Below are 27,988 nucleotides of genomic sequence, written 5' to 3'. Positions count from 1 at the left end.
AGTTTTAATTGAATATGATGATACAGAAAAAAATCCAAGCTCCATCATAAGCTCACTGGATACCTTAGAAAACTGGTTCCAGTTAAATGGGTTGAAACTGAACATTGCAAAAACCTACATCGTACATTTCAAAACCAAACATTCAAAATGTATGGGGCTTAAAATACATTGTTATAAATACAGTGTTAAGGATGTTAATTATATGGCACATGTACCTGAAACTGAACAGAAGGAAAATCAACTTTCTCATAATTGTATTGAGCAAAAGTTTTGGGACACCATGTTTCATTATGGTGATGTAAATGCTAATCATAAAGCAGAATTTGAGATTAGTGAGAATTTTGATGCAGTATGTGACGGAATAGGATATAGTTGTAGGTAAACAGCTAGAATTCTCTGAGATACAGATTTTATTAGCACTTCGCTTCTACACAGATACAAGTCCAGAGGCTAACTGCCGTTAGTGGCTAACATCCTCCCAAAGCCCCCTCCTCAAAGATATCACACTTATACATGGAACAAATATCGATATTTATGGCACTCTATGCCACACATCTTCTAATGATTTCTTCTGTTGGGTTGACAAATGTATTATTGATGTATGTTCATCAGGTGATGACTGTATTGGATGTGAACTAGGTGGAATTTTTTATGTAGATGTGAATGAGGGCTTGAAGGTAACTGATGTTGTTAAGTTTGAGACTGGTGGCTTATTGCAAATGAATGTAGGTGATGTAAGTGATTTTGATGGATTGTATTGTCAGTGATGTTGTTGATGAAGTAATTTTGGAGGAATATGATGATGAGGATGATGATGATGATGAGTGTCAGGTATTTGTGGAATTCAAGAATAATGAAGTTTCAGGGTTATTTGTAAATGATGCTGACAATACAGGTAAGGTAAGTGTGTATGTGATGTTGCAAGTGAGGGTCAAGGAATACCAGTCCAGTCAAAACAGTTTTTCATTACTGTCATGCAAGGTTAAGATCCAAACAGTAAAGGTGAGGTATCTGGAGCCTGCAAAATAAAGGTGAAAACGTTTTGAACTTTGTTTGTTACCAGATTGATGATAACATAGACAAATGTGCATTCTGGAATAAGTTAGCTGTGGTTAGCCAGAATTTGCAAGCCCAACTGGTGGAATGAAGTGAAAGAGGATCTAAGCAGTGAGTGTAATTTTGACAGTAATGTGTTTTGTGTTCCTCCTGTAACAAGTAATGTTGGTTGTGCCATGGAATCTGTTCATTGTGTTAAATCTTTACCTGACAACATGAGTAATCAAAGTAATGTTATGATACCTGTAAAGTTGATAAAGCCTTGTGAAGACAGTATGAATGTAGCACTTGATGAAATTGAAAGTGATCTTTTGCATGAAGTGTCTGACAACAGAAAAGATGATTCAGGTTTTGGGTATCCTTACATTTAAAGTAAGACTGATCAGTGGGATGGTGACTGTTTGACTGATACAGGTAGCCAATTGGTGGTATATCTCAACAATTTAGAGACAAGATCAAGTGTATTAAGAATTTTGTGGAAATGCCAATTGTATGTGTAAAGATAAAAGGAGCTACAGGTAAGCAAAGCAAATTGGAAAGATTTTGGGTATTTTTAAATTTTGGTATAGAAGACAAGACCTTTAAACTGGATGCTTAGTGATCCCTAATCTGTAAGAAAATATAATTGTCAGTATGGATTGGATAGTGGAAGTTGAGGTTTGTTTTCGATGGAGCGCTAAAGAATTGCTTATTTTGGAACCTAAAGATAATACTTATGTGGAAACTAATTTCTGTATTTTAAACTGTGGGAAAAGTTGTAACTATTTGCAAAACATTGTGAATGAAGGTGAGTACCACATGTTTGATGATGATATAAATTTTGATGAGACTGAGGATCAGGATTTTGAAAGTGTAGTACACTCTAAAGTGACAGAAGCTACAAGTTAATCACCCACAAAAGGAACATTTTAGGAATTTGTTACTGGAGTTTATAAATATATTCAGTGAAAGACCAGGGAAAGTGAAAGGCTATCAGTACATTCTTTACATTAGAGATCAACAACCTTTCTTTCTCAAGCCATACAATATACCATTTTCAAAAAGGAAAGATGTTGAGAAAGAAATTCAGAAAAAGGAAACATGGGAGTAATTGAGGGAAGTAGGAGTGCTTGAAATAATCCTTTGGTTGTGGTAAGTAAGAGAAATGGTAGATTGATAATTGTTTTGTACTCTAGACATCTTAATAAGTTCCTTATCAGAGAGAATGACCATTCTGAGAACACAAGGTAGGAGATGAGATACTGGCAGAAATAAAGCTGTGAGTACCGGGCGTGAGTCGTGCTTCGGTAGCTCAGATGGTAGAGCACTTGCCCACGAAAGGCAAAGGTCCCGAGTTCAAGCCTCGGTCGGGCACACAGTTTTAATCTGCCAGGAAGTTTCATTTGAAATCTTGTTTAACCACACACCAGATAACTTTATTTCTGAGAATGCTGAGTTTTCACCATGTAAAATTCTGTTACTGCAAGAGAGAGAAGAGCATGTCAGGGAGATGATGATAAAGTAGGGGGATAGGAGAAGGCAGACACATGATGGTAAAGGCAGATGTTCTAAGTTTGAGGTAGGAGATCTTGTATCGATGAAAGCCAAAGAGAAATCTAAAGTGTTGATATCTGAGATAAAGAAATGTTTCAATATTTATAGAGGACCTTTTGAAATTCCTGGCAATCCACATCCTGATTGGTACAAATTTGTGTATCCTAAATCTAAGAAGTTGTTTGGATTACACAATATCACTGAACTGAAAGCTCATAGAATTGATCCATAAGTATCTATTTTTTTTTTCTTTCTCCTTTGTCAGGAATGCATTATGTAAGATGATGTGATTTCTTATGCTCTGTCTTAGCCAATGACTCAGTTTAAATCTATGCCACCCTATATTTGCAGGTTCACACAACTATATAATTCTGTTTTGTAGTAGAAGTGTGCTTTAGAATTTGATAGATACGTGGCGTGTGACTAAATGGGTTGATCATTTTACAGTTTTGAAATGGGACAGTTCTATTAACTATCTAGTAATGAAATTTCTTATTTTTTGATTCTGTTAGTGTTAATTATTATTATTATTATTATTATTATTATTATCATTCCTGTGTCTTCAGCAGAGAATAATTAAATTTATTTGTCATGAACTCTTTTTGGGTAAAGTCATGGGTGTTGTGGTAAATTGAGTGAAGACTCATTTTATTCATGTGTGCTGTAAACCAATATTTCAACAGCTAAAAATCCTGCCACTGCCATGCCTCTATATATTGGAACTAGCTTGTTTTACAGTACAGCACTTGGACGCCCTCGATAGAAATGCAGACCGCCACACACATGACACCAGAAACAAAACACAGTTACAAATTATAGCCAACAACACAAAATTATATGCGAATGGGGTTAAATGTATGGGCATTAAAATATACAACCACCTCCCAACAGACACAAAAACAAGCAGATACCTGAAACTAATGAGAATTGAATTAAAGGAATTGTTACTAAATCACTGTTTCTATTCCATACATGAATTTCTTGGAACAAAATTTTAATTACTTGCAATAAGCTGTATATTCAGTTGTAGATGTTTCTACTTAGTAAGGTAATTTAATTTTTGTATCTTATCTATATTCTGTTTGTATCTCATATACATATTCTGCTATATGAACTATGTACCACAATATTTTAGTTACTTGTAATAAGCTGTATATTCACTTGTAGCTATTTCTACTTGGCAAGATTATTTAATTATTACTCATATTCTGTCTGTATCTCTTATATGTATTCTGCTGCACGACCATCATCTCTCATCACAGACCACCTTTTTTATATTTTGTCTATATATCCTATATATATTCTGCTATGTGAGTTACGTGCCACTACTGTCATCTCTCATCATATACCATCCTAACATAATTTTTCAGATTGACTTGTCCTATATCATGAGGTGCTTTGCTGTAGAAATTGTATGATCTACAGGACCAATAATAAATCAAATCAAATCAAATATTAGGAATAGTATCTTAAAGTTTCATATGTGCAAACCAAACACACATATATGTTAAACACAGAATTCTTATCTCAGTACATTTTGGACTATTGTCCAGACCTCATTCTATAGGCATTTGTTGGATGCTGCATTAGTGCAGACCAACTTGTCTTGCTTACGTACATAGTTTCTTCTAATATGCTAATTGCTAAGTAAATGTTACTTTGAGACATCTTTAGCATATCTTTGTATTTTATCTTACTAGTTCATTTTTTCATTGCATTTAGCTCTGTTTATTAATGTACCATATTTGTAAACACTTTTTAATGCATTCTGATGTGAACCCTGAATACTTATTTTTTCAGTATACATAGACAAAACATATGCCATGTGACGTGAGGAAGCTATTGAACATCATACATAGTACACAAAACAGTGTTTCAGGATATGATGTGAAAGCTAGACAGGAAGTTAACTATCCATTGGAGCATGTGATGAGAAGTCTAGGGAGGAAACTGAAAGATGTGGGTGGATCGAGTCCCTCACTCCTGTGTGGCTGCACCCTTATTGGTCCAGTTGACTTGCAAGAGATCATAGGTGCTGGATAATGTACTCACGCATCTGTCAGCTATATCAGTCTTGTGACTGAAATTTGTAAATTATTAGCCGAGAAATTATCTTACATGAAGAATTTGTGGCACTATTTGTTTGGAAAATAGTCACTGCTATGGAAAGTGTTATTCCATATAAATGTATGTTTTTTCAAATAGGGAGTTAACTTCCCGATACATTATGTAACTTTAAATAGTGCTGTGGAAGGTTGGTGTTCTGTGACTGATGATATATGTTAAACACAGAGGTGTGAAAACTTAAAAAGTTCAAGAGTACATTCTATGAACCATGTTGTAAATAATTATCATAATTTGATCAAATTAGGCAGTCTTAGATTAGTAGTCTTATATTTTTCAGTGCATTTTCTTATCTCAACACTAAATATGTATTTTCTTTTTAATTAGTTGTCAATGAATTTTCTATGCTTCTATGTACATAGGCTAGTTTGTATGAACAATTAGCAAATAGTGTGGAACACATTTATGATTGTGATCATAAATCGAGTATAGACTGTATAACCATATGTATATTTTTCTTATTTCACACACTGATTTTGATCCTCACGTTACTTGATTATGTCATCATTCAAAGTTATTTGTGACTCTGATTACCTGTATTTATTTTGAGTGCTGCATTATTGAATCTCATTTGATCTTGAGTTCATTATTGCATCTCATTTGATCTTGAGTTGTGTGCAAACTCATGCTTAACTCTGTTTTGGGTACACCAGGTCATCGCAACTGTGTGTGTGTGTGCGTGTGTGTGTGTGTGTGTGTGTGTGTGTGTGTGTGTGTGTGTGTGTGTGTGTGAGAGAGAGAGAGAGAGAGAGAGAGAGAGAGAGAGAGAGAGAGAGAAAGAGAGAGAGAGAGAGAGAGAGAGTGTGCAACTATAGATTGAGCCTAGATGCTTCCTCTAATTATTCTTTACATATGATTGAACTTATTGAAATATGATTATGAACTTTATTAATTTTGTTGTGCTGAAACATTTCTGCTGGTGTGCCTGGTGTGGTTTGGATTCATGGGCCAATCCCCACATCTTAAGCATAGGCCCTAATATTTTTCATTGTTTTCTCCTTTCATGAATCAACATATCCTTACATACTCTGGTTTATGTGGCTGACTGATCTCATGCTATACTCCTACTTGTGATTGAATATATTCTTCTGGTCTATATCTGTCGTTCTGAGTTTTTCGAGTTGGCTCACTCGTCGTAGATTTAGGCTCTGAATTTTTTTTTCTTTTTTTATGATTTTGAAGATGTGGGTTTATAGATGTAAACATGCAATTTGAAATTCTAATAATTTACATTGCCTCTGCACTTATTTCTAGAGTTTGGTGTTGTAATAATGTAGTTTTGACTTTGTATCATTTGTCGCAAGTCAGATGTTCAACAGACCTGAAAATCTGAATGTCATTTCCTCATATATCTATAGGTTATGACTTGTATAGTAGATATTTTTCTTACATTTACTGTAATGTGTTATGTATCAGATACTTCTATACATCTGTATTCTATCTTTTGGCTTAATTTTGTACACTGATTGGCAAATCATATAGTAGGTCACAAAATACTGTAAACACGTTGTTTCCATGTTATGTAAGGGGGATATTGTAAAGGGACATCCTCCTGTAGCCTTACTTTTCCTCAGCAGTAGTTGTTGATACCAGTACTATTTTTCGAATTTTGAACAGGTCAGTCAATATTATCTCAGCTGCTTTCCTGAAAAATTTCATTTAGTTTTATACAGAATATGTTATATTTCAAGCTAAAATTTATGAAAAAGAATAACTTTATTTTTGATGTTACAATCAATAAGTACTAGCTCTGAATGTACAGTTACAATTTTTTTGGAAACATTTGAAATTACGAATTATTTGGTACACTAAAAATTTCTATTATTCATTATGCAATCTATTACTGTTTATTATGTTTATTTCTGAATTCATTTATGAAATAATAATTGAAATTGATAGAAATTCATTTGTCAAGAAAAATTGTAAACCCTTTGGAATATGATTATTACCACAGAGTAAAGTAGTAATAAGCATGTCTCTGATGTAATTGGAACATTTTTTTTATTTTGGACGAACACTGTAATTTGATCTTTGTTATTGTGTAAGTTCAAAAGGCTGTATGATACACTAAAATGTGACAAAATGTACTAATGTAAAAACAAATATTCTGCAACAATAATCCTCAAAATTATTTAGATCAATTCAATCAGGAGGTCCCAAAATGTGAGAATTTCATCTTCAAGAATCAGATCTCTAGACAAGAAGAACTGGAGCCAACTCTACAAGAAACGATAAGAATCAAGAATCAAGAATTTAATTCACCGTAGATCATTTTACAATGATATTGGCTTTGTCATACAAGATGTACTAGTACATACAGAATAATAAAATAAACTTCTGTCAATACATTATAGAATACATTTGAAGCATGGCAGTGTACCAAATTAAAAAGGATAGTGTTTAAAAGTTAACGCAACAAGCTATCTCATAATCTAATATAATATGGTATTTTAATGTTTATAGTATAAACTTTGTAATTACACACGATTAACCACAGCACAAAATAATATGTTTAACTACAGACAACTTTTAAATGCTTATATTCTCCTCAGGCATCTCAAAGAATTCTTTAATGTCATAGAATGGATGATCTGACAGCCAGCTGTACCACTTACTTTTAAAAGAATTTGTATCCATAGACTGAACATGAACTGGCAGTTTATTGAACATTTTGAGTGGGTTAACTTTGTGGGAATTTCCTGTTCTCGCTAATCTGTGGCGCGGTATGTCTACATTACCGTTAGCCCTGGTGTTGTGTTCGTGTATTTCCCTTCTGGCAATAAATTCTGAAATATTATTTTTAATATAGAGTACAGACACATAGATGTATAAATTTATAATTGTAAGTATTCTGAGTCTGGAACAAAGAGGACGACAATGCTCCCTATGACCTCTTTTACATATTATACGTATGACGTTTTTGATGTGAGGGGAGTGCCCCCATATAATCAGACCATATGAAATATGTGACTGGAATAGCCCAAAGTATGTCACCCTGAGGTACTCCAAGCTCATTATCTCCCTTAGTTTCAAGAGAAGGTATGCCACCCGAGATATTTCTTCACGTACATGATTGACATGTTCCTCCCAATATAGTTTTTAGTCAATGTGAATACCTAAGAGTTTTACTGACTTATTGCCTACTTCATTTGATGTTCCCACTAAAAGTTGTTGTGTTCTGTCAGGGTTGGCTACAAACCAGTCCAGGGCCTTATCTAGTGTTTCTTTTGTTAGGTTATTCAGATCTGAAATGTTCTGATGTGTGGTAAGTAGTGTTGTATTGTCAGCATAACACACAACAGGGTGAGCTATATTTTTAGGTAAATCATTAATAGTGACAATGAAGAAGAAGGGTCCAAGACTAGACCCTTGTGGTACACCTGTGCTGATTTCCATGATGGAAGAGTTTAAATTTCTGACTGAAACGAATTGTTTTCGGTTACTTAAATAAGAATTTATCACAGATAAAGTGCTCCCTCTCACCCCATAAAACTCTAGTTTCCCCAGTAGTATCTAGTAGTATGTAGTGTGTAGTAGTAAACTAAAATGTTTATTGTAATCTTACTCCTCCTACATCTTCAGAAAAGACCTTGATTATTGTGGATAATAGCTGCAACTAGGAAGGAGGGGGTGTGTACAATCTGAAAGATGATAACTATTCAAATTTCACACAAGTCACATAAGAGTGATGCTAGCAGCACCACTATGAGGATGCAGATCAGGTTTGCTTTGAATCTTGAGTCTGGAAATGGGGAGTTGGTGTGAGTCAAGAATACCTTTAAGGTGACGTAGCTACTGTTATCAACACCTCACTGTGTTTGAACGGGGTTGTGTAATAGCTACAAGAAGCTGGATGTTCCTTCTGTGATACTGAAGTTTTCACAGGAATGTAGCCACTGATATGACAGCGGTGGTCATGAGAATCTGTAATCGCAAGAAGACCAGGCTGTGGAGAGCCATGTGTTATTATTGAGAGGGAAGACCATCATGTTCAGGATATTGCTCTGGCGTATTAGCATCTGCACTAGCAACCTGAGCAGCAGTTGGCTCTATAGTGACACAACGTACTGTTAAAATTGGTTACTTCGAGGACAGCTCTGATCCAGATGCACTGTAGCGTGCATTCCTCTGACTCCAAACCAGCACCGTTCACAACTTCAGTGGTGTCAAGTGAGAGTTCACTGGAGGACAGGGTGGATGTCTGTTGTGCTGCCAGTGATGGCCATGTGTTGGTTAGGAAGAGCCAGCTGAGGGCCTGCAATCAACTTGTCTGTGTGCTAGACACACTGGACCTACAAGTGGAGTTATGGTAGGGTGCAACTTAGTATGACAGCAAGACCACTCTCCTGATTATACCATGCTCCCTGACTGAAAATTTGTAAATCAGCCTGGTGATTTAACCTGTTGTGTTGCCACACATGTACAGCAGTCCAGGGGTATTTTCCAATGGATAATGCTCACCCTCATACTGCTGTTGTAACCCAACATGATCTGCAGAGTGTCAACATGTTGCCTTGGCCAGCTTGATCACCAGATCTGTCTCGAATTGAGCACGTATGGGACATCATCAGACAACAACCACAGTGTCACTCACAGACATCATCAACTGTCCCTGTATAACTGATCAAGAGCAACGGGTATAGAACTCCATCCCACAAACTGACGCTCGGCAGCTGTTCAACACAATGCATTCATGTTTGCATACGTGCAATCAACATTTTGGCAATTACATCGATTGTTAATGTACCAGCATTTCACATTTGCAGTGACTTATCTCATGCTTACATTAACCTGTGATCTTGCTATGTTGTTCACTTAAATATGTTTTGTAGACAAATGTATCCCCAAAATTTTATAATTCTCTGATAATCATATTTGGTGTAGCAATTTTTTCTGTCAGTGTATTTTGAAACAAAAATGTAGCAGTGTCAAGCAAAGTTTAAATTCAGAACTCCCAAACATCAGGAAACAAATCCACAGTGATGCTATGGCACAATCAGCCATGCCTCCTGGAGCCTCATTAACAAACTGTAAAGCACATAGAAATACAAAAAAGGGAAGCAACAAATAAGAGACAGTAAGGTCAACTTATAAAAGTAAAAAAACCTATTTGTAACATTCTTAACTAGCATTTTATCTCACCAACTGGCAACATAATTCATAATTCCTAACAGAGGTCCAATTTGTAACTTAGTACACAGCAAGGGATTGAATCTGAGGAAGAAAAATAATGACATATAAGCAAAACACTTACACTCAACTGGTTTGGAAGGTCTTTCTAATACAGTAATTAAAAATGTATTCATTATGGTTCAATCTACTGCACCAATTGTAGCATCAGATACGGGTTGTTCCCCAGCAGTCTGAAAAGGAGCACTGAGACTAATACATAAAGGGGGATCAAAGGAGAAAGCATCAAACTGAAGGCCAATGTCACTGAGTCCCACATTTAGGAATATTCTTGATTCAGTGATGCTGGAAAGCTTAGAGTCATTTTTCATTAAAAGTAATCTCCACACAGAAATACAAAGCGGATTTCAAAAAGATTGCAACACCACAGAACTGTCAAAGAATTTTTGTATAATGTCCATAGCTGTCTAGATGTAGGGAAGAATATTGTGGGCATATTTTTAAATCTTACAAAGAAATTTGATCTGGTCAACCAAGCATCATTCTTGAAAAATTTGAGATCATGTAATATCAGACATGCATAACTTGGACATTACTTATTTGTTTATTTGTTCCATGCAATCCAATATTACAGTGTGATACAGATGTTAGACAAAATGTATTAATATTTACAATGGGGTGGATTATGGTTTACCTATAACACAGTGCCACAGTGCTACAGTTTTATATAAGGCTCGCTTTACTGAAAACTTCAAGGGGTACACTTAAACATAACCAGTAAGTTTTCTGTTATAGACTGTTATGGTATTATGTTTGTGAATTTCACTGTTTTTCTTAAGCCTGCATTTGGTTCTCAGTATGTGATTTTAAGAATTTGACAGTTTCAAGAATTTAGGAGCACGGCAGTGTTAAGATCTCCAGCTTCATTTAAATTGGTTTACAAGAGTCTTTGGTTTTGTTTCCATTTTGATCCTCATGGCTCAGGATTCTAAAAGTGCTAAGGGCAGCTGGAGAATTCCCCAAAATATGAGACCATATCTTAGGTGAGTCTGTGTGTATGCTCAGTACACACTTATTACTGTTTTCTGGCTAGTAGATGCTTGCAGCACACTCAGTGCAGCCTTTACTTATTCTAACATTTCTTTATTCAGTATGCTTATAAAGTTTCAGCTGGTCAGATGAAGCACAGGCCCAGGAATTTGAATTTAATGTCAGTTTTTATTGGTTGGTTATTTACCATTACAAGTGGATGTGAGGGGCTTGTGTTTTGTGGAATTTCACTGAAACAGTCTTTTTCAATGTTGACGGTTAATTTGTTGTTTGCAGCCCAGTTGGTGAGATGTTCAGTAGCCAAAGTTACAGCATTCTGTCCTACCTCTATGTTGTTCCCTTTGAGGAGTATAGTTGTGTCATCTGCAAAAATAATTGTTCTGTGAGTGTTGACATTCAGGCTCAAGTCATTGACATACAGGAGGACTAGCATAGCTCCCAGTTCTGAGACCTTAGACACACCTACATTAACCGTTTTATTATGAGAGATGGTTTCAGCTGTTGAGTTGAATTGTTTGTCAGGGTAGTTCATACTGATCTTCTCTGTACGATTACTCAGAAATGATGCATTCCATTTGCTTGTAAGTCCTCTGATACCATACTGTTCAATTTTTATCTCTAATATTTTGTGATCCACTGTGTCAGAAGCCTTTGACATATGAAGAAATATGCCTGTAGCAAGTCTAGAATCATATTAATGCAGTCATGGCCATACGGGAAAGTCCCCACTTCATTGCTGCCTCAGAGATACTGTGTCCCATCACTCTTGCACCAACTATAACACTACATTCAAACTGACTTCAATCTTGATAATGTGCCACTGTAGCAGCAGTAATAAATCTAACAACTGTGCCAGACAGTTGTTGTCTTATATAGCAACTGCTGACTGCAGTGCCATGTTCGGCATGTTTACATATCTCTGTATTTGAATACACATATCTATACCAGTTTATTTGGTGCTTCAGTGAATTCCTCCTTGATTTCACTTTGTCATTATATTTGTCAATGCACTCATCATTGGATACCCTTTTAGCCTGTCTTATCACTCTTTGTAGGATATATATGTTGTTTTTATAGTATTTGAGTAGTTGCAAGTTTGATTAGTTTTGTTTATGTAAGTTAGGGAGTATGCAGGAGGTTTATATAGCTAATGTAACCACATTCTTGTGACCCTCACTTTTCTTTTTCTTTCTTTTTCTTTTTTTGAAGTGCCTCTTTGGGGGATTATGATGATTGTTATTGTTAATGTTATTATTATTAATATTACTACTACTACTACTACTACTACTACTACTACTACTATTAACAGTATGGTGTACATGGTCATTTTACATTCTTATATAAATGGTTAATTACACATTAAAAATGATGGGTCATTGTGTCAAGAAATTTTAGTTGACATCATTGATTGCCTATATCTTTGCCCACTTTTCTTTATTTAGGAGGCAATTTAGTTTGTTTGAGTTAGTCTGGGTGTAATACATTCATAAAATTTTAAGTGGGATGGGGTCTGATGTAACTTTGTTTACACTGACATTTGACATGAAAGTCTGTAGATCACTGAATCCTGCATTCCATACTTGCAGTGTTACACTAAGTTTATTTCTATTTACAAGAACTGGTTGGCAACTTGGTTTGCAGGTTTTATTCTGGTGGACCCATTTACCAGGCCATGCAGATTATTAGATTTTGCAAGACTAAATAATATCCTCATATTTTTATTATGGGTGAGGAAGCCAATGTTAAATCCTTCACATACAAAAACATCGTGTTTTCACTGGCTTGCTTTGCTTAAAAACATGTGCAATTTGTGCACAAATTCATTAAGATAACTGTAAACAATCCACAAATACAAATGATCAAAATGAGGTGAGAAACCTCAACATTCACTCTGACTAAAATAGTAATGCAGCATGTCCCACAGTGATCGATACTGGTACATTTCCTTTTCTTGCATGTACAACCATCTAATACCCATGTGATTACTTTATACTCAGAAAATCTCTCTGCTGTTTTGTGATGGTGATGATAAGGAGATAACACATTTTTAACAAATAGGACATCAGAAGTGATTAAATATTTTAGTAACAAGAGCCTAAAAGTCAGTACCATAAGATCTTGTAAAATCCAAAGTGATAGGAAGAATGATACATACTTGATACTTCTAGTTAGATGAAAGCAGTAACTGCACAATCATAACAAAATTTCTAATGCATATATAGGATCTGTAGTTTTAGGAAACTTTTTTGATCATGTTTATCGGGAAACGCTCTACGTATTTCTGAAGTAATCAGGGGTAAAAATCAAGGAACGTAAGGCTATTTATGATTTGTACAGAAAACCAGAATGCAGCTATTAGGATTGAAGGACATTTAAGGAACCAGTAATTTAAAAAATAAGTCAGACACTTTTGTTGCCCTATCTTCACAATGTTTTCAGTCTGTGCATTGAGCAATCAATAAAGGAAACTAAGGAGAAGTTTGGAAAGCGAATTAAAATTAAGGTTGAAGAAATTAAAACCCTGAGGTTTTTTAATCACATTCTTATTCTGTCAGAGGCAGCAAAAAACGTGGAAGACAAGTTGAATTCAGAGGATTGGACTTGGAAAAAGGTTACACGATGAACATCAACAAAAGAAAAAAGTAGCCAACATTGAGGGAATTTAATTAGAAAATGAGCCACTAAAAGTAGCACATATGTTTTGCTATCTGGGCAGCATAATAAAGGCTGATGGCCAAAGTAAAACGGGTGCAAAATGCACACTTGCAATAACAAGAAATGTGTTTATGTAAAAGAGGAATTAGTTAGCATCAAACATCAGTTTAGGTTTTAGTCTTTTCTAAAGTACTTATATGGAGTACAACTTCCTATGGAAGTGGAACATGGGTAATAAACAGTACAGACAATAGGAGAAGAGAAGCTTTTGAAATGTGGTGTCACAGAAGAGTCCCGAAGATTAATTGGGTAGACAGAGTTACTTTTAACTAATGAAAAAACATTTGTTGAATTGGGAAGGGAAGTGCTTTCTGGCACAAACTGGCTCAAAGTAGGGTTTAGTAAACAGTACACATCCAGAGGAATCAAGGAATACATAATTTGGTAATGGAGGATAGTGTGTAGATTAAAATTGTAGAGGGAGATCAAGGCTTAACTACAATAAGCAGGTTCAGATGGATGTAGGCCACAGCAATTACACAGAAATGAACAGACTTATATAACACTGACTGGCATGGACAGCTGCATCAAACCCATCTTTCGACTGAAGGGCACAACAACTACTCTCTCCCTCTCAGAGAGAGAGAGAGAGAGAGAGAGAGAGAGAGAGAGAGAGAGAGAGAGAGAGAGAGTTAGTTAGATTGTTGCACTCAGAAAATTCATGCATTATGATTGTCCCACAATGCATTGTGAAATAAGTTGCACATACCTTGAAGAGTAGTGCCTCCATCTTTTGGTATCATCCACTTCATTTCAAAACTATTATGATCTGAGTCAACAACTTCAAGTATTGGAGATTCAGGAGGTAGCAGCACAATAATCTGATACATAATTTGATCCTCACCAAACAAGTTCTTTGCTACACATGAGTAGTTTCCTTCATTTCTCTTTTCCAGCTCTGGACAGACAAAAGGAGTCTTATATTATCACAAATTAGATACTTTATACAAGGGTTGTTCCTGGTAACAATGATCTATCCTAGAATATTAAAAATACTAGTAAATGCAATTATAAACTGTTATTTTTATATGTGTGTCAAACTGAACAAATTTTTGCACTGTGCTGAAAACAGCTTTTTATGTGTCATACACTAAATGTAGTGATGTTTGTAATATAATGTTACTGTGGAGATTAATAAAAATTTATGCACATTCATTGTCTTTATTTGTAATTTCATATTTTAATCAGAACAGAGCCCACACAAAAATTAGAAAACTATAAGCAAAGCAGAATACTTACTTGCAATTTTGAGTGAGTCCTGCAATATAGTAAATCCTGGACTAGATTTCATGGTTTTCTTCTTATAAAGCCAACGGATGCTTGGAGTAGGATTTCCAACAGCAATGCAGTGCAGAACAGCATTCATCTTCAATGGAATATATAACACCTGAGAAAAGGATGCAATACGGGCTGGAGCTGTAAGAGAAGGAAACATCAGCAATGTGTGGTGACGAAGGCTTCAAGGTATTGCAATAAACCATTTACTTAAGCTTCTTATTTCTTCCCCTTTAGTAAAATTATGTATGTTTGTTTATAAGTATTATTTGTTGTCAACAACTTTAATTTTCAATGTTTCATGTCTTCACTACTTGGTATCAACATCCTATAACATTTTCCAAATTTAGTATAAAAAAATGTTAACAAAATTGACACTGTTTTCATCAGTTGGATTTTCCTTGAGCTGAAATATATAGTAAATGAAAAGAATTTTTTTAATGCCCATTGAAATTTGAGAAATATAGCTCCAAATTTCTTCTGTTTTATATTGAGGGGTAAATGGTCTACTAATTTGTTGCTTTATGTTTCCAATTTGTTACTCATGCACTAGGGGGAGTGGAAAAATTTAGAAAATGAACAAAAGTCATTATTTTACCTCTAGAATTTGGAGCCTGAGTAACTGGCTTTGGGCTTTCTCCCTCTCCTACAGAAGTAGAGGCAGTCACCCAGAATTCAAACTGCTCCAGCTCCCTCAGCCCCCGAACTTCATGGACAAATGTACTAGCTCCCACTTGAAATTTCATAGGCTGTTCAGAATTGACAATGCATCAGTCTTATTAAAATGGTCCTCAATAGCTACATACATACATACAATGTTTTTAGCTCTGGTTAAGGTATAAGATAAAAAAATGAGGAGACTCTGCACAGAATTGGCAAAGAAATGAATTTGGAGAAAGCATTGACAAGAAGGGACAGGATAATAAGATGTGTGCTAAGGTATGAAGGAATAATGTGATGGACCTATAAAGGTTAAAAGCTGCACGGGCAAGACAAAGAGTGAAATATATCCAACAAATATTGAGGACACTGGGTGCATTGGGTACTCGGAAAAGTTGTGCTACTCTGATATGAAGAGGTTGGTGCAGGAAGGGAATTTGTGACTGGTCACATGTAATTTGAGGAAAAAGTGTTGAGAGGGTGGAGACACTTGCAAAACTCTAGCTATTTTAAAAATAGTTTCAAAAAGTTTCTTTGTCAGGAAGAGAAAAAGGACAGGAGTGAATGAAAATGGAAAATAAGTGGCAATTGTTACATGTGGAAAGAAAAATATTTGCTCCAAACACTGAATCAAACAGCTGAATAAAATTCAGTCACAGTGAAAGAAAATATCTTATATATTTCTGACAGTAAAACTGTGTAATTTTACCAACAATGAAAACTATAACAACTACACAAGATTTAATTGTATCAAAAGTGAAATTCACTTGGGAAAAACAGTAAAATTATAAAGAGACAAAATATCACTTACAAAAAGAGTGAAGGGAAAAGACTGTCTACACACCTCTGCATGAGCCCTAACTTCTCACATCTTATCTTCATGATCGTGAGTAGGAGTACAATCATTTTCTAGTCAGCTTCAAATGCTGGTTCTCTAAATTTTACAAATAGTGTTCCTCAAAAATAACTTCACCTTCCCTCAAGGCATTCCCATTTGAGTCCCAGAAGCATCTCCTTAACACTTGCATATTGTTCAGACCTATTGGTTAAAGATATAGCAGCCCACCTCCGGATTACTTTGATATTTTCCTTTATTCTAATCTGGTATGGATCCCAAACACTCAAGCAGTACTCAAGAATAGGTCACACGAGCATCGTATATGCGGTCTTCTTTACAGGTAGAAAGAACTTTCACAAAACTCTCCCAATATACTGAAGCCGATCATTCACCTTCCCTATCACAATCTTCATATGCTCATTCCATTTCATTTACTGGGCAATGTTATACCCAGATATTTAATTGACTTGACTGTGTCAAGCAGGACAATACTAATGCTGCACCCAAACATTATGGGTTTGTTTTTCCTACTCATCTGCATTTACTTACATTTTTCTACATTTAAACCTCGCACCCATTCATCACGCCAAGTAGAAATGTTGTCTAAGTCATCTTGTATCCTCCTACAAGCACTCAACTTTGACACCTTTGGTACACCACAACATCATGAGCAAACAAGTGCACCTTGCTGCCCACCCTGTCAGCCAGACTATTTATTTATAGAGGGTGTTTCAAAAGTGATGGTCAACATTCAGGGATATGACAAGAATGATCATTCGAAACAAAAAAGTCAAGTGAACATGGGTTCTAAAATGCATACTTTAAGAGCTATGAGCTATTCTTGATCTTCAATACTGTGAAACAAATCTCTTTTAATGCAAGCTATTTCTCTCCTTGATTAGATTAGATTAGATTAGTTTTTCGTGTTGAGGAGATCCTCATGGATGTGGAACATGTCACCTTTTTTTTTTATTTTTCTTATTTTTTTAAGGCTGATATAACAATACTAATAGTATGAATATATACAACACATCATTTGTTTCTATTAAAAAATTCGTCAGTGGAGTAGAAGGAGTTGGCCACTCATAAGTCTTTCAGGCTCCTTTTAAACTGATCTTTATTTGTAACTAAATTTTTTATGTTTGCTGGCAAATTATTGAAGATGAGTGTCCCTGAGTAGTGGACCCCTTTTTGAACTAAAGTAAGTGCTTTTAAGTCCTTGTGCAGATCATTTTTGTTACTGGTATTGTATGTATGAACTGAGCTGTTTGTTGGAAAAAGAGATATATTATTTAGGACAAATTTCATTAAGGAGTAAATATACTGAGAGGCAGTAGTTAGTATACCCAGTTCTTTGAAGAGGTTTCTACAAGACATCCGTGAGTTTACTCCACAAATAATACGTATTACACGCTTTTGGACTCTGAAAACTTTTGTTTGACTTGAATAGTTACTCCAAAATATGATACCATATGACATTATGGAATGAAAGTAGGCAAAGTATGCAAGCTTTTTTACTTTTATGTCGCCTATGTCTGCTAACACTCAAATTGCAAATACAGAAATGTTAAGGCGTCTCTGCAGTTCTGTGGTGTACATCCCATATTTTGGGAAGTGGTAGTATGGACCAAAGCAAGAAAACATGTTCAATAACATGTGCTCTAAAATGCATACCTTAAAAGTTATGAGCACTTGTTATTCGAAGAGTTGTGTTACAGAGTAGTGAAGATGAACAAGTGCTCATAGTTCTTAAGGTATGCATTTTAGAGCATATGTTAATGACACTTTTTTCTTGTTTTGGTCCATACTACTACTTCCAAAAATATGGAAAGCAAAAAGCTTGCAGTAGAAGGTATTTGCTACAGTAGTGAAGATTAAGAATTGTTCATTAGCTCTTAAGATATACATTTTAGAGCCCATGTTTACTTGATTTTTTTCTTTCAAATGATCATTCCTGTCTTATGCCTGAATATTGACCATCACTCCTGAAACACCCTCTACAGTAAATAATAGCAGTCACACATTTCTGGGGCACTCCTGACGATATCCTTGTCTCTGATGAACACTTGCTTTTGAGGACAATGTGCTGGGTTCTATTACTTCAGTAATCTTCAAGCCACTGTTGGTACTCTATAAAGCAGTGAAACACTTTTGCAAGGACATGGAAGGACTACCCCTTGCAATTTTCACAGATCATTGACTTTTGGTGCATTTAATCGTCAACCCAACAAGAGACTGTACCCTCCATTGCTTCCATTACCACGACTTTGTCGGAAAATTCACAAAAGATGAATGACACATCAAGGGAACCAGCAATGTAATGGTTAACTTCCTCTCTCATGTCAATATAATGAACATCAGTACAGATTGTGATGAACTGGCTGAGGCAAGGCTGCAGGGTCCACAGATCACAGCACTTTTGCAACACAACACCACCAAAAGGACATTGGAATAGATAAAAATCTCCAGTATGGGTAAGCAGTTATGGTGCAATACCACTCAACACCGTTTATACCCAGTAATTTCACAAAGTAATTTTTGACATTCTGCACAACATCTTGCACCCCAGAGTCTGACCGGCCAGCAAGCTAGTCACACAACATTTTGTGAAAGCACACTGCAGTATATTGATACATCAGCTGCCAGAGTAACAAGATCAAGTATTATGAGTTCCCCAAGTATGGCAGAAATACAATACCAAAAAGGACATTTCCACACGTACATGCCAACCTCTTGGGACACCTATCTAAGTCTAGTGGCTATTGTTATATCCTTTTAGCAACAGACTGAGTCACTCACTGGGTAGAGACAGTGCCTTTGTTGGTTATGACAGAAGAAAGTACAGCTGAAACACTTCTAAATAATGAATAGCATGGTTTGGTTGTGTCATGTCCATTATCACAGACCAAGGTTTCCAATTTGAATCACAACTGTTTTCTGAACTATGCAAATGATATAGTGTTCAGTGCTTTAGGACAATGACTTACCATCTCCAGAGGAATGGTCTCACAGAGTAACGAACTCCTAAAATAGCATGTACTGCTTGAAGTATTTTATGAGCATAACATAATGTCACAGGAGCAATGATGTGTATGACATAACCTGCTACTAAAAAGTCATCCATAAAATACTTGAAAATGGCCTAAGGCCAAAATTGTACAATCATGCAGGAAATAAAGAATATGACAGCTGAAGGCTTCAAGAAATAATTCAAACAATTCATCGCAGCTGCAGACCCTATCACATTGAAAATTATAGTCTCACGGAGCGGTGGCACTGCACCCTTAAAGCAGCACTCCAAGTGCCAAAATGACTAGTGGATGGAAGCAGTGCTTTGGGTGTTTTTAGCAGTTTGATCAGCCCACAAGGAAAACTAAAAATCATCCTTAGAGAAATTTTATATGCTGAAAGTCTCACTCTGCCTGGAGAATTCATGGCCCCTGTTCTGCAGTCCAACAACATGGAGGTACAAGGTTTGGTCAGGCAGGTGAAACAATACATTACTCTTTGAGCCGTGGCGCTTGTTAGTGACACACCAGTCTCTTGGATGTCCATTATCGATCCTTCGATGTTTCGATGTTTCTTATCTTTGCTTGCCTGGTTGTTTTTCGCATTCATGGGGCGAGTGGCAGTTGATGTTTCCTCGGGCTACCTGCTGAGACGCCGCGAGGTACGCGGTGGAAGCAACCACGTATATGTGGAGTTGGTTGTACGCGGTCTGCTGGTTCAGCATGAAGGATATGTGTTGGCTGCCTGCCTGTCTGCTCTCCTGATTTTGCTCGCCATGCCTTGTGGCTGCCTAGCTTGGGTTGCTGCCGGGTGTATCCTACACAAGCCATACCGGACGCCCAGCAGAAGTTAAGCAGTCTTGTGTTTCTTTAAAGAAAAAGAGCAAATGTATGAGACTTTTTGGAACCAATTTTGGTGGCCTCTTAAGTGTGGCCTTTGCATTTACACTGCCTTTGGGGAGAGCTAATTCTTTTAAATTTAAATAGTTGGGGTTCCCTGTCCTTTATAATATTTTGGGGTTTTATTTGAATTTTCTCTTTGGGGTTCCTTCCTTGTGCTTGGTTAAATCTTTACTTGTATAGCAGGAAGTGCTTCCTGGTTAAAACTCGGAGAAGGTGTTTGATGTTACTGCTGCTTTCACCATTTGTCTTTTCAATTAAGTGTTGTCATCCCTTTGAGCGACCTGGTGTCACTCCTCCTTAATATTTTGGAGCACAGTGTAGCACTAAGGCAACCTCATTGTATACCACCTTGTGCCCCGGTCTAGTACCTTAATTTTCAGTGGCATGAGTTAGCTCCACTACCGGTTTTACTGATGTGCTCCCCTCAAAATCTTGTCTTGTATAATACGTTTGCCCCATGTGTGTCTGGGAACACAGAGATGAGCTTTAGTGTGATTTCAGTGCTAGTCAGTTAATGGAATCTTCATTTTTTGGCTTGGCTTCCAGTGAAGAGTTTGAGTGTAGCGTAGTGTGTTTGATTCGTTATTCATTTAATTACTGTAAGTTTCTTTATTTAATGGGGAGCAAGGCATTTAAAGACTGTTGGTATTAACTCCCTTAGTTGCAGGGTGTTGATAATTCATTCCAAATGGCCTACTATTTATTCAGTGGCAAGGCTGTTGATTAGTTGGTTACTCTGAGTACAAATTCATACTATTCATTTGTTACCAAAATTGTTGAAGTGTCTGTGTCGTGATTCAATCACTAGCTACGCGTCTGAGCTAAATTGATATAAACCTTACATTGGCTCCTTAAAATTTCTTGCCAGCAGAAACCCTTAAAACAACTAAGTTTTTTCACTGCTTATTACTGGGAGCAATATTTCATGTAGTTAAATTTTGTATTCTACATGCATCTACATGACTACTCTGCAATTCACATTTAAGTGCTTGGCAGAGGGTTCATCGAACCACAATCATACTATCTCTCTACTATTCCACTCCCGAACAGCGAGCGGGAAAAACGAACACCTAAACCTTTCTGTTCGAGCTCTGATTTCTCTTATTTTATTTTGATGATCATTCCTACCTATGTAGGTTGGGCTCAACAAAATATTTTCGCATTCGGAAGAGAAAGTTGGTGACTGAAATTTCGTAAAAAGGTCTCGCCGCGACGAAAAACGTCTATGCTGTAATGACTTCCATCCCAACTCGTGTATCATATCTGCCACACTCTCTCCCCTATAACGCGATAATACAAAACGAGCTGCCCTTCTTTGCACCCTCTCGATGTCCTCCGTCAATCCCACCTGGTAAGGATCCCACACCGCGCAGCAATATTCTAACAGAGGACGAACGAGTGTAGTGTAAGCTGTCTCTTTAGTGGACTTGTTGCATCTTCTAAGTGTCCTGCCAATGAAACGCAACCTTTGGCTCGCCTTCCCGACAATATTATCTATGTGGTCCTTCCAACTGAAGTTGTTTGTAATTTTAACACCCAGGTACTTAGTTGAATTGACAGCCTTGAGAATTGTACTATTTATCGAGTAATCGAATTCCAACGGATTTCTTTTGGAACTCATGTGGATAATCTCACACTTTTCGTTATTTAGCGTCAACTGCCACCTGACACACCATACAGCAATCTTTTCTAAATCGCTTTGCAGCTGATACTGGTCTTCGGATGACCTTACTAGACGGTAAATTACAGCATCATCTGCGAACAACCTAAGAGAACTGCTCAGATTGTCACCCAGGTCATTTATATAGATCAGGAACAGTAGAGGTCCCAGGACGCTTCCCTGGGGAACACCTGATATCACTTCAGTTTTACTCGATGATTTGCCGTCTATTACTACGAACTGCGACCTTCCTGACAGGAAATCACGAATCCAGTCGCACAACTGAGACGATACCCCATAGCTCCGCAGCTTGATTAGAAGTCGCTTGTGAGGAACGGTGTCAAAAGCTTTCCGGAAATCTAGAAATACGGAATCAACTTGAGATCCCCTGTCGATAGCGGCCATTACTTCGTGCGAATAAAGAGCTAGCTGCGTTGCACAAGAGCGATGTTTTCTGAAGCCATGCTGATTACGTGTCAATAGATCGTTCCCTTCGAGGTGATTCATAATGTTTGAATACAGTATATGCTCCAAAACCCTACTGCAAACCGACGTCAATGATATAGGTCTGTAGTTAAATGGATTACTCCTACTACCCTTCTTGAACACTGGTGCGACCTGCGCAATTTTCCAATCTGTAGGTACAGATCTATCGGTGAGCGAGCGGTTGTATATGAGTGCTAAGTAGGGAGCTATAGTATCAGCGTAATCTGAAAGGAACCTAATCGGTATACAATCTGGACCTGAAGACTTGCCCGTATCAAGCGATTTGAGTTGCTTCGCAACCCCTAAGGTATCTACTTCTAAGAAACTCATGCTAGCAGATGTTCGTGTTTCAAATTCTGGAATATTCCATTCGTCTTCCCTGGTGAAGGAATTTCGGAAAACTGCGTTCAATAACTTAAAATGTGTATTTCTCTGATGTAATAAACGAGTGATAAAAGAAAAAAGCAAAGGGGCCTGGTCCTTCCCATTGTGTCTGGTTTGTAATGCATATCACTTTTGTCTGTACACTGCCTCCACATCAGGCCAAACAATGCTTGTTCATCCATAAGACACTGGCAGATACTTGGATATGACGTAATCTCTGCGGCACAGCAATCTCTTTATAGTGGACTGTACAGGGTCCTTATGCACAAAAGCAAACATTCAAAATACTCCAGAATGAGATTTTCACTCTGCAGCGGAGTGTGCGCTGATATGAAACTTCCTGGCAGATTAAAACTGTGTGCCCGACCGAGACTCGAACTCGGGACCTTTGCCTTTCGCGGGCAAGTGCTCTACCAACTGAGCTACCGAAGCACGACTCACGTCCGGTACTCACAGCTTTACTTCTGCCAGTATCCGTCTCCTACCTTCCAAACTTTACAGAAGCTCTTCTGCGAAACGGAAGAGCTTCTGTAAAGTTTGGAAGGTAGGAGACGGATACTGGCAGAAGTAAAGCTGTGAGTACCGGACGTGAGTCGTGCTTCGGTAGCTCAGTTGGTAGAGCACTTGCCCGCGAAAGGCAAAGGTCCCGAGTTCGAGTCTCGGTCGGGCACACAGTTTTAATCTGCCAGGAAGTTTCATATCAGCGCACACTCCGCTGCAGAGTGAAAATCTCATTCTGGAAACGTCCCCCAGGCTGTGGCTAAGCCATGTCTCCGCAGTATCCTTTCTTTCAGGAGTGCTAGTTCTGCAGTTTCGCAGAAGAGCTTCTGTAAAGTTTGGAAGGTAGGAGACGGATACTGGCAGAAGTAAAGCTGTGAGTACCGGACGTGAGTCGTGCTTCGGTAGCTCAGTTGGTAGAGCACTTGCCCGCGAAAGGCAAAGGTCCCGAGTTCGAGTCTCGGTCGGGCACACAGTTTTAATCTGCCAGGAAGTTTCATTCAAAATACTACTGAATGAAAAACCATTCACAGTTCCAGTACAATGCCTGTAACCAGCCTGGGTTGTACAAAACCTGGAAGGTATTAACAAGCATATCAGTCCACAAGAGATTTAGGATTTGCAAGTGAGAGTGGACATTGCTGAATTTCAACATCAGTCTCACCCATGGAGACAGTCAGTGCTGTACTGCCATTTACATAACAGGAACATACAAACCATGCCCAGCACTTCCCCTGTGGGCAGAGACTTAGGTCCCCACATTACCTTAGTCAGTACCTGTGGGATAAGGGTTACCATCACAGGACCAAAAACATGAGAAATGGTCCAGCTATTATGCATGTGCGAAACCACTTTTCAAGATGGGTGATGGGTGTAAAAAATCATGGATCAAATGATTGCCTGGTGTATACAATGGTAGTAAATTAAATTGGTCTAACCATATCCTAGACCTGGCAAAAGACATCATTCTGCAGCTTTCGGCTAACACATAATCACACCATCTACACACAAGGATGCTGTCAGAGCCACTTAATTTGTATATTTCTGTGCAGTTTTGCCTTAAGACATTATCTCTTAGGGTAATCAGTCCCTTGTTTTAAAAAAAATCATAGCATAGAAGAAAGTTAACATGTTACTTGTGATGTGCATCTGGGACACCAAGGAACCTGTTCTGGAAACTACAGGTTTTTACAGTGACTCATTAATAAAAAAAAACACTCTCATTTTGAAACTAATAGTGCATATTGTGGCCACAATATGAGATCAAAACAGGACTTAAATAGCAATCGGACAAACTTTCCTCTTGTGTAGAAAGGCTTAAAAGTTTACAATGCTCTGCCCAGAGGCAAGAAAAGTCTTGCTCTTGAAACATTGATATTCTAGAGCAGTTTGAAAGAATTTAGCCCAACTGAGCATGTATGTGTGTAGTCATTTTATAAATGAGATGTTCCATTTAGTTCAAGCATGAATATAAATCATTTATTGTTATAAAAGATATATTGATTTTCAAATATTAAGATAGTAGTAATATGACTGCCAATGTCTTACAGTGTATGCATAAAATTCTCACATCTTGTTTTATTAAACTGGTGTGCAAAATTGGTGGATGAAAGTAACTTTCACATGATGTGCCACTGCCAAGCAGCATAGTTCAATGGAACTTGGACCATACATAGAAAGAACTGCTGCTATATAATACAGAAGATAACTGAAATTTATGTAATGAGATGAACAGAAATGACACTTTTATTCAATGACAATAATTACAATGATGTCAATGCAATTCATGGTGGAGCCATGAAAATTACAGAAGATGGGATATGGTTCTTGAAAGGGTGTGTGATCATCACAGATGGCAATGCATGCTCTGCTCCCATGCTGGCCAGACGATTGGTAAGGAGTTCTTGTGGCAGTGCATTCCATTCTTGCACCAGCATGTTTGACAAATAGCTGGATGGTCAGTGTGAATCAAAGCATGTGCTGCAGGATGTGTGAGATACAGAGGCGAGCGAGTGTGCTGGGACTTACCCTAGTTCACTGATAGTAGCTCCATGTCACCTTAATACGTTTGCACATAGCACACAAGTATTGCACCACAATTAAGTATGAAATTAAAAATAAAAATGTACGTTTAAAACTTTGTTAAAATATATTTTTGTATAATAATGTTTCAAATATCAATTTGTTATGTACCTAGACTTAACGGTTTCCATAAAAATGCCATTTTAAGAGAAAAGTAAGTGGCACAACAAGGTTACAAACTAAGAATTCAGTCAGAATGTGCATAAAGAGCTTGTAAATAAGTGGTGCAAGTACCAAAACCATAAAACAAAAAATTAACAGTGGAATCCATGTTTCTATGAAAAATCAAAGGCACTAAATATTGGATTTAGAAGTGTAAAAATTTGGTTTATGCTTCAAGTCACACTAAAAATCATAACTGAGAGACCACATTAAGCTACATCTTATACACTCATGCTCATAAATTAAGGATAATGCTGACACATGGCAAAACAATGCTCTGGTGGGCGGTTTGCAGGTTTAAATCACCTCAGGGCATGACCATGCAGTGCATTTGACCTGAGGTCATTGCACGGTGGGGCTGGCAGCAGTCCACATACCGTATTTACTCGAATCTAAGCCGCACTTTTTTTCCAGTTTTTGTAATCCAAAAAACCACCTGTGGCTTAGAATCAAGTGCAAAGTAGGCGGGTTCTGAAAAATGTTGGTAGGTGCCGCCACAACTAACTTCTGCCGTTGAATGTATGTAGCGCTCCACAGGTTTGCCTTGCAGTCACAAAGATAAATACTGGCGCCAAAACTTCTGTGTCAGTAAATAAATTTTTTAAAAAAGGTGGAAGACGAGCTTTTTTCTCCACCCCGAGTTTCGACCACTGCATTTTCATACTTTATCCAATGAAGTAAATACAAATTCCATATTTTTCATCTTCGAATGTAGCAGCATTTCAATGTACTATGAAAAACCGATTGGCAAGACTGAGGTTTTTGTCAATATGGCCAACTCTACATCCTGAATTTTTTCCTACCTGTGAGAAGAGATGGTTGCTAATAGGAACTTTTCTGAATTGTGAGTCACATGCAGTATTCTCTTCACCACAAGAATAATATGAATATAAACATTTTGCCATGTATTCTTTCATGTTTGCTGCTATCTCATTTACATCCTGTCTGCCTAATAAACTACGAAACTAGAGTGAGACAACAGCAAATGCGGTAGAATATACATATCATGTCATGTTTATATTCGTATTATTCTTATGCCTAATAGTGATACAGTCAGAAATGAAGCATGGCAATTGACTAGATTTTTAAATCTAAGATGACTCTAATTTCTATGCAGAATGTAATGTACTAAAGAGGCGTCTGCAAAGATTTTCAAACAGAGAAAAATTTTCACTAAACTCTCGTTCAGAACATCTTCTATCATACGCAGTCGATTATTTGGCGCTTGTTGACCATTATCAAAGAAAGCAGCAGTGTAAGTAACAACAAATAGCAGTCTCTTGCCACTGTTTCGCTAATGAGACAATTCCTCCCTTTTTTTTCATTGTAAGCGGTGGTAGCGCGCACAAAAGCAAGCCATGCTGTGAGCGGCGATAGGCCGTAAACAGTCATTATCAGAATGCGACAAACAATGCATGACACAGTACAGTAATGCATTTTCAGCATAGAGTGACATAAACACCTATAACAAAGAGAACGGCACTTATGAGATCAAAGAAAAGTAAGCAATCAATCCAAACCAGATGAAGCATGTGAAAAAGGAAGGGTACCCGTATAAATACCGATGGAGCACCTGACGTATAGCAATGGCTACCTGGTAAAGCTTAACTGCTAAGCTTACGACTCGAACCAAACTACTGTAGCTGTATCGTCATTCATTCGACCTAAATTGTGTCTCATATTAAAATGAACCAACTTTGTTTCGATTTGGAGGTGCAGCCTAATGCTTTTCTCTCCCCTTGAATTTTGAGTCTCAAATTTCAGGTGCAGCTTAGATTCAGGAAATTTTTTTTTCCTTGATTTCGAGTCTCGTTTTTCAGGTGCGGCTTAGATTCGCGTGCGGCCTAGATTCGAGTAAATACAGTACACAGAGGTGTGTTAGTGCATGTCAGAGTACGGTGCAATGAGTAAGTGTGTAGACATTTTCAGACGTGCTAATGGTGACTGTGTGTTGAAAACGGCTCAAAGAACATATATTGATGACGTTATGAGGGGTAGAATACTAGGGTGACTGGAGGCTGGTCAAACACAGCAGGTCGTAGCATGGGACCTCCTTGTGTCACAAAGTGTAATCTCAAGATTATGGCAACGATTCCAGCAGACAGGAAACATGACCAGGTGCTACAGTATGGGATGTCCACAGTGTACAACACCACAAGGAGACCGGTATCACATCATCAGTGCCCACAGACGGCCACGGAGTACTGCAGGTAGCCTTGCTCGTGACCTTACTGCAGCCATTGGAACAGTTGTCTCCAGACACACAGTCTACAGACGACTGAACAGACATAGTTTATTCACCTGGAGACCTGCAAGGTGCATTCCACTGACCCCTGGTCATAGGAGAGCCCGTAAAGTCTGGTGTCAAGAATACAGTAAATGGTTGTTGGAACAGTGGTCCCAGGTTATGTTCATGGATGAGTT

The 27,988-nt window shown here is 37.4% G+C and overlaps 1 protein-coding gene across 1 annotated transcript in view; it reads right to left on the bottom strand.

Moving 5' to 3' along the window:
* The window catches only part of LOC126297570 (Down syndrome cell adhesion molecule-like protein Dscam2), a 647,360-nt gene that overhangs the window by 73,862 nt on the left and 545,510 nt on the right, over positions 1-27,988 (bottom strand). The window contains exons 27-29 of the mRNA XM_049988565.1: positions 15,482-15,632; positions 14,848-15,024; positions 14,318-14,506 (exon numbers count right to left, since the gene is read on the bottom strand). Coding sequence (XP_049844522.1) covers positions 14,318-14,506; positions 14,848-15,024; positions 15,482-15,632 — 517 coding nt within the window. The remainder of the gene's footprint in view (positions 1-14,317; positions 14,507-14,847; positions 15,025-15,481; positions 15,633-27,988) is intronic.

The sequence above is a fragment of the Schistocerca gregaria genome, chromosome 1 (genome assembly GCF_023897955.1).
Source record: "Schistocerca gregaria isolate iqSchGreg1 chromosome 1, iqSchGreg1.2, whole genome shotgun sequence".
Classification (NCBI taxonomy): domain Eukaryota; kingdom Metazoa; phylum Arthropoda; class Insecta; order Orthoptera; family Acrididae; genus Schistocerca; species Schistocerca gregaria.
The sequence above is the reverse complement of the archived record's forward strand: the minus strand, read 5'-3'. Positions and strand labels throughout refer to the sequence as shown.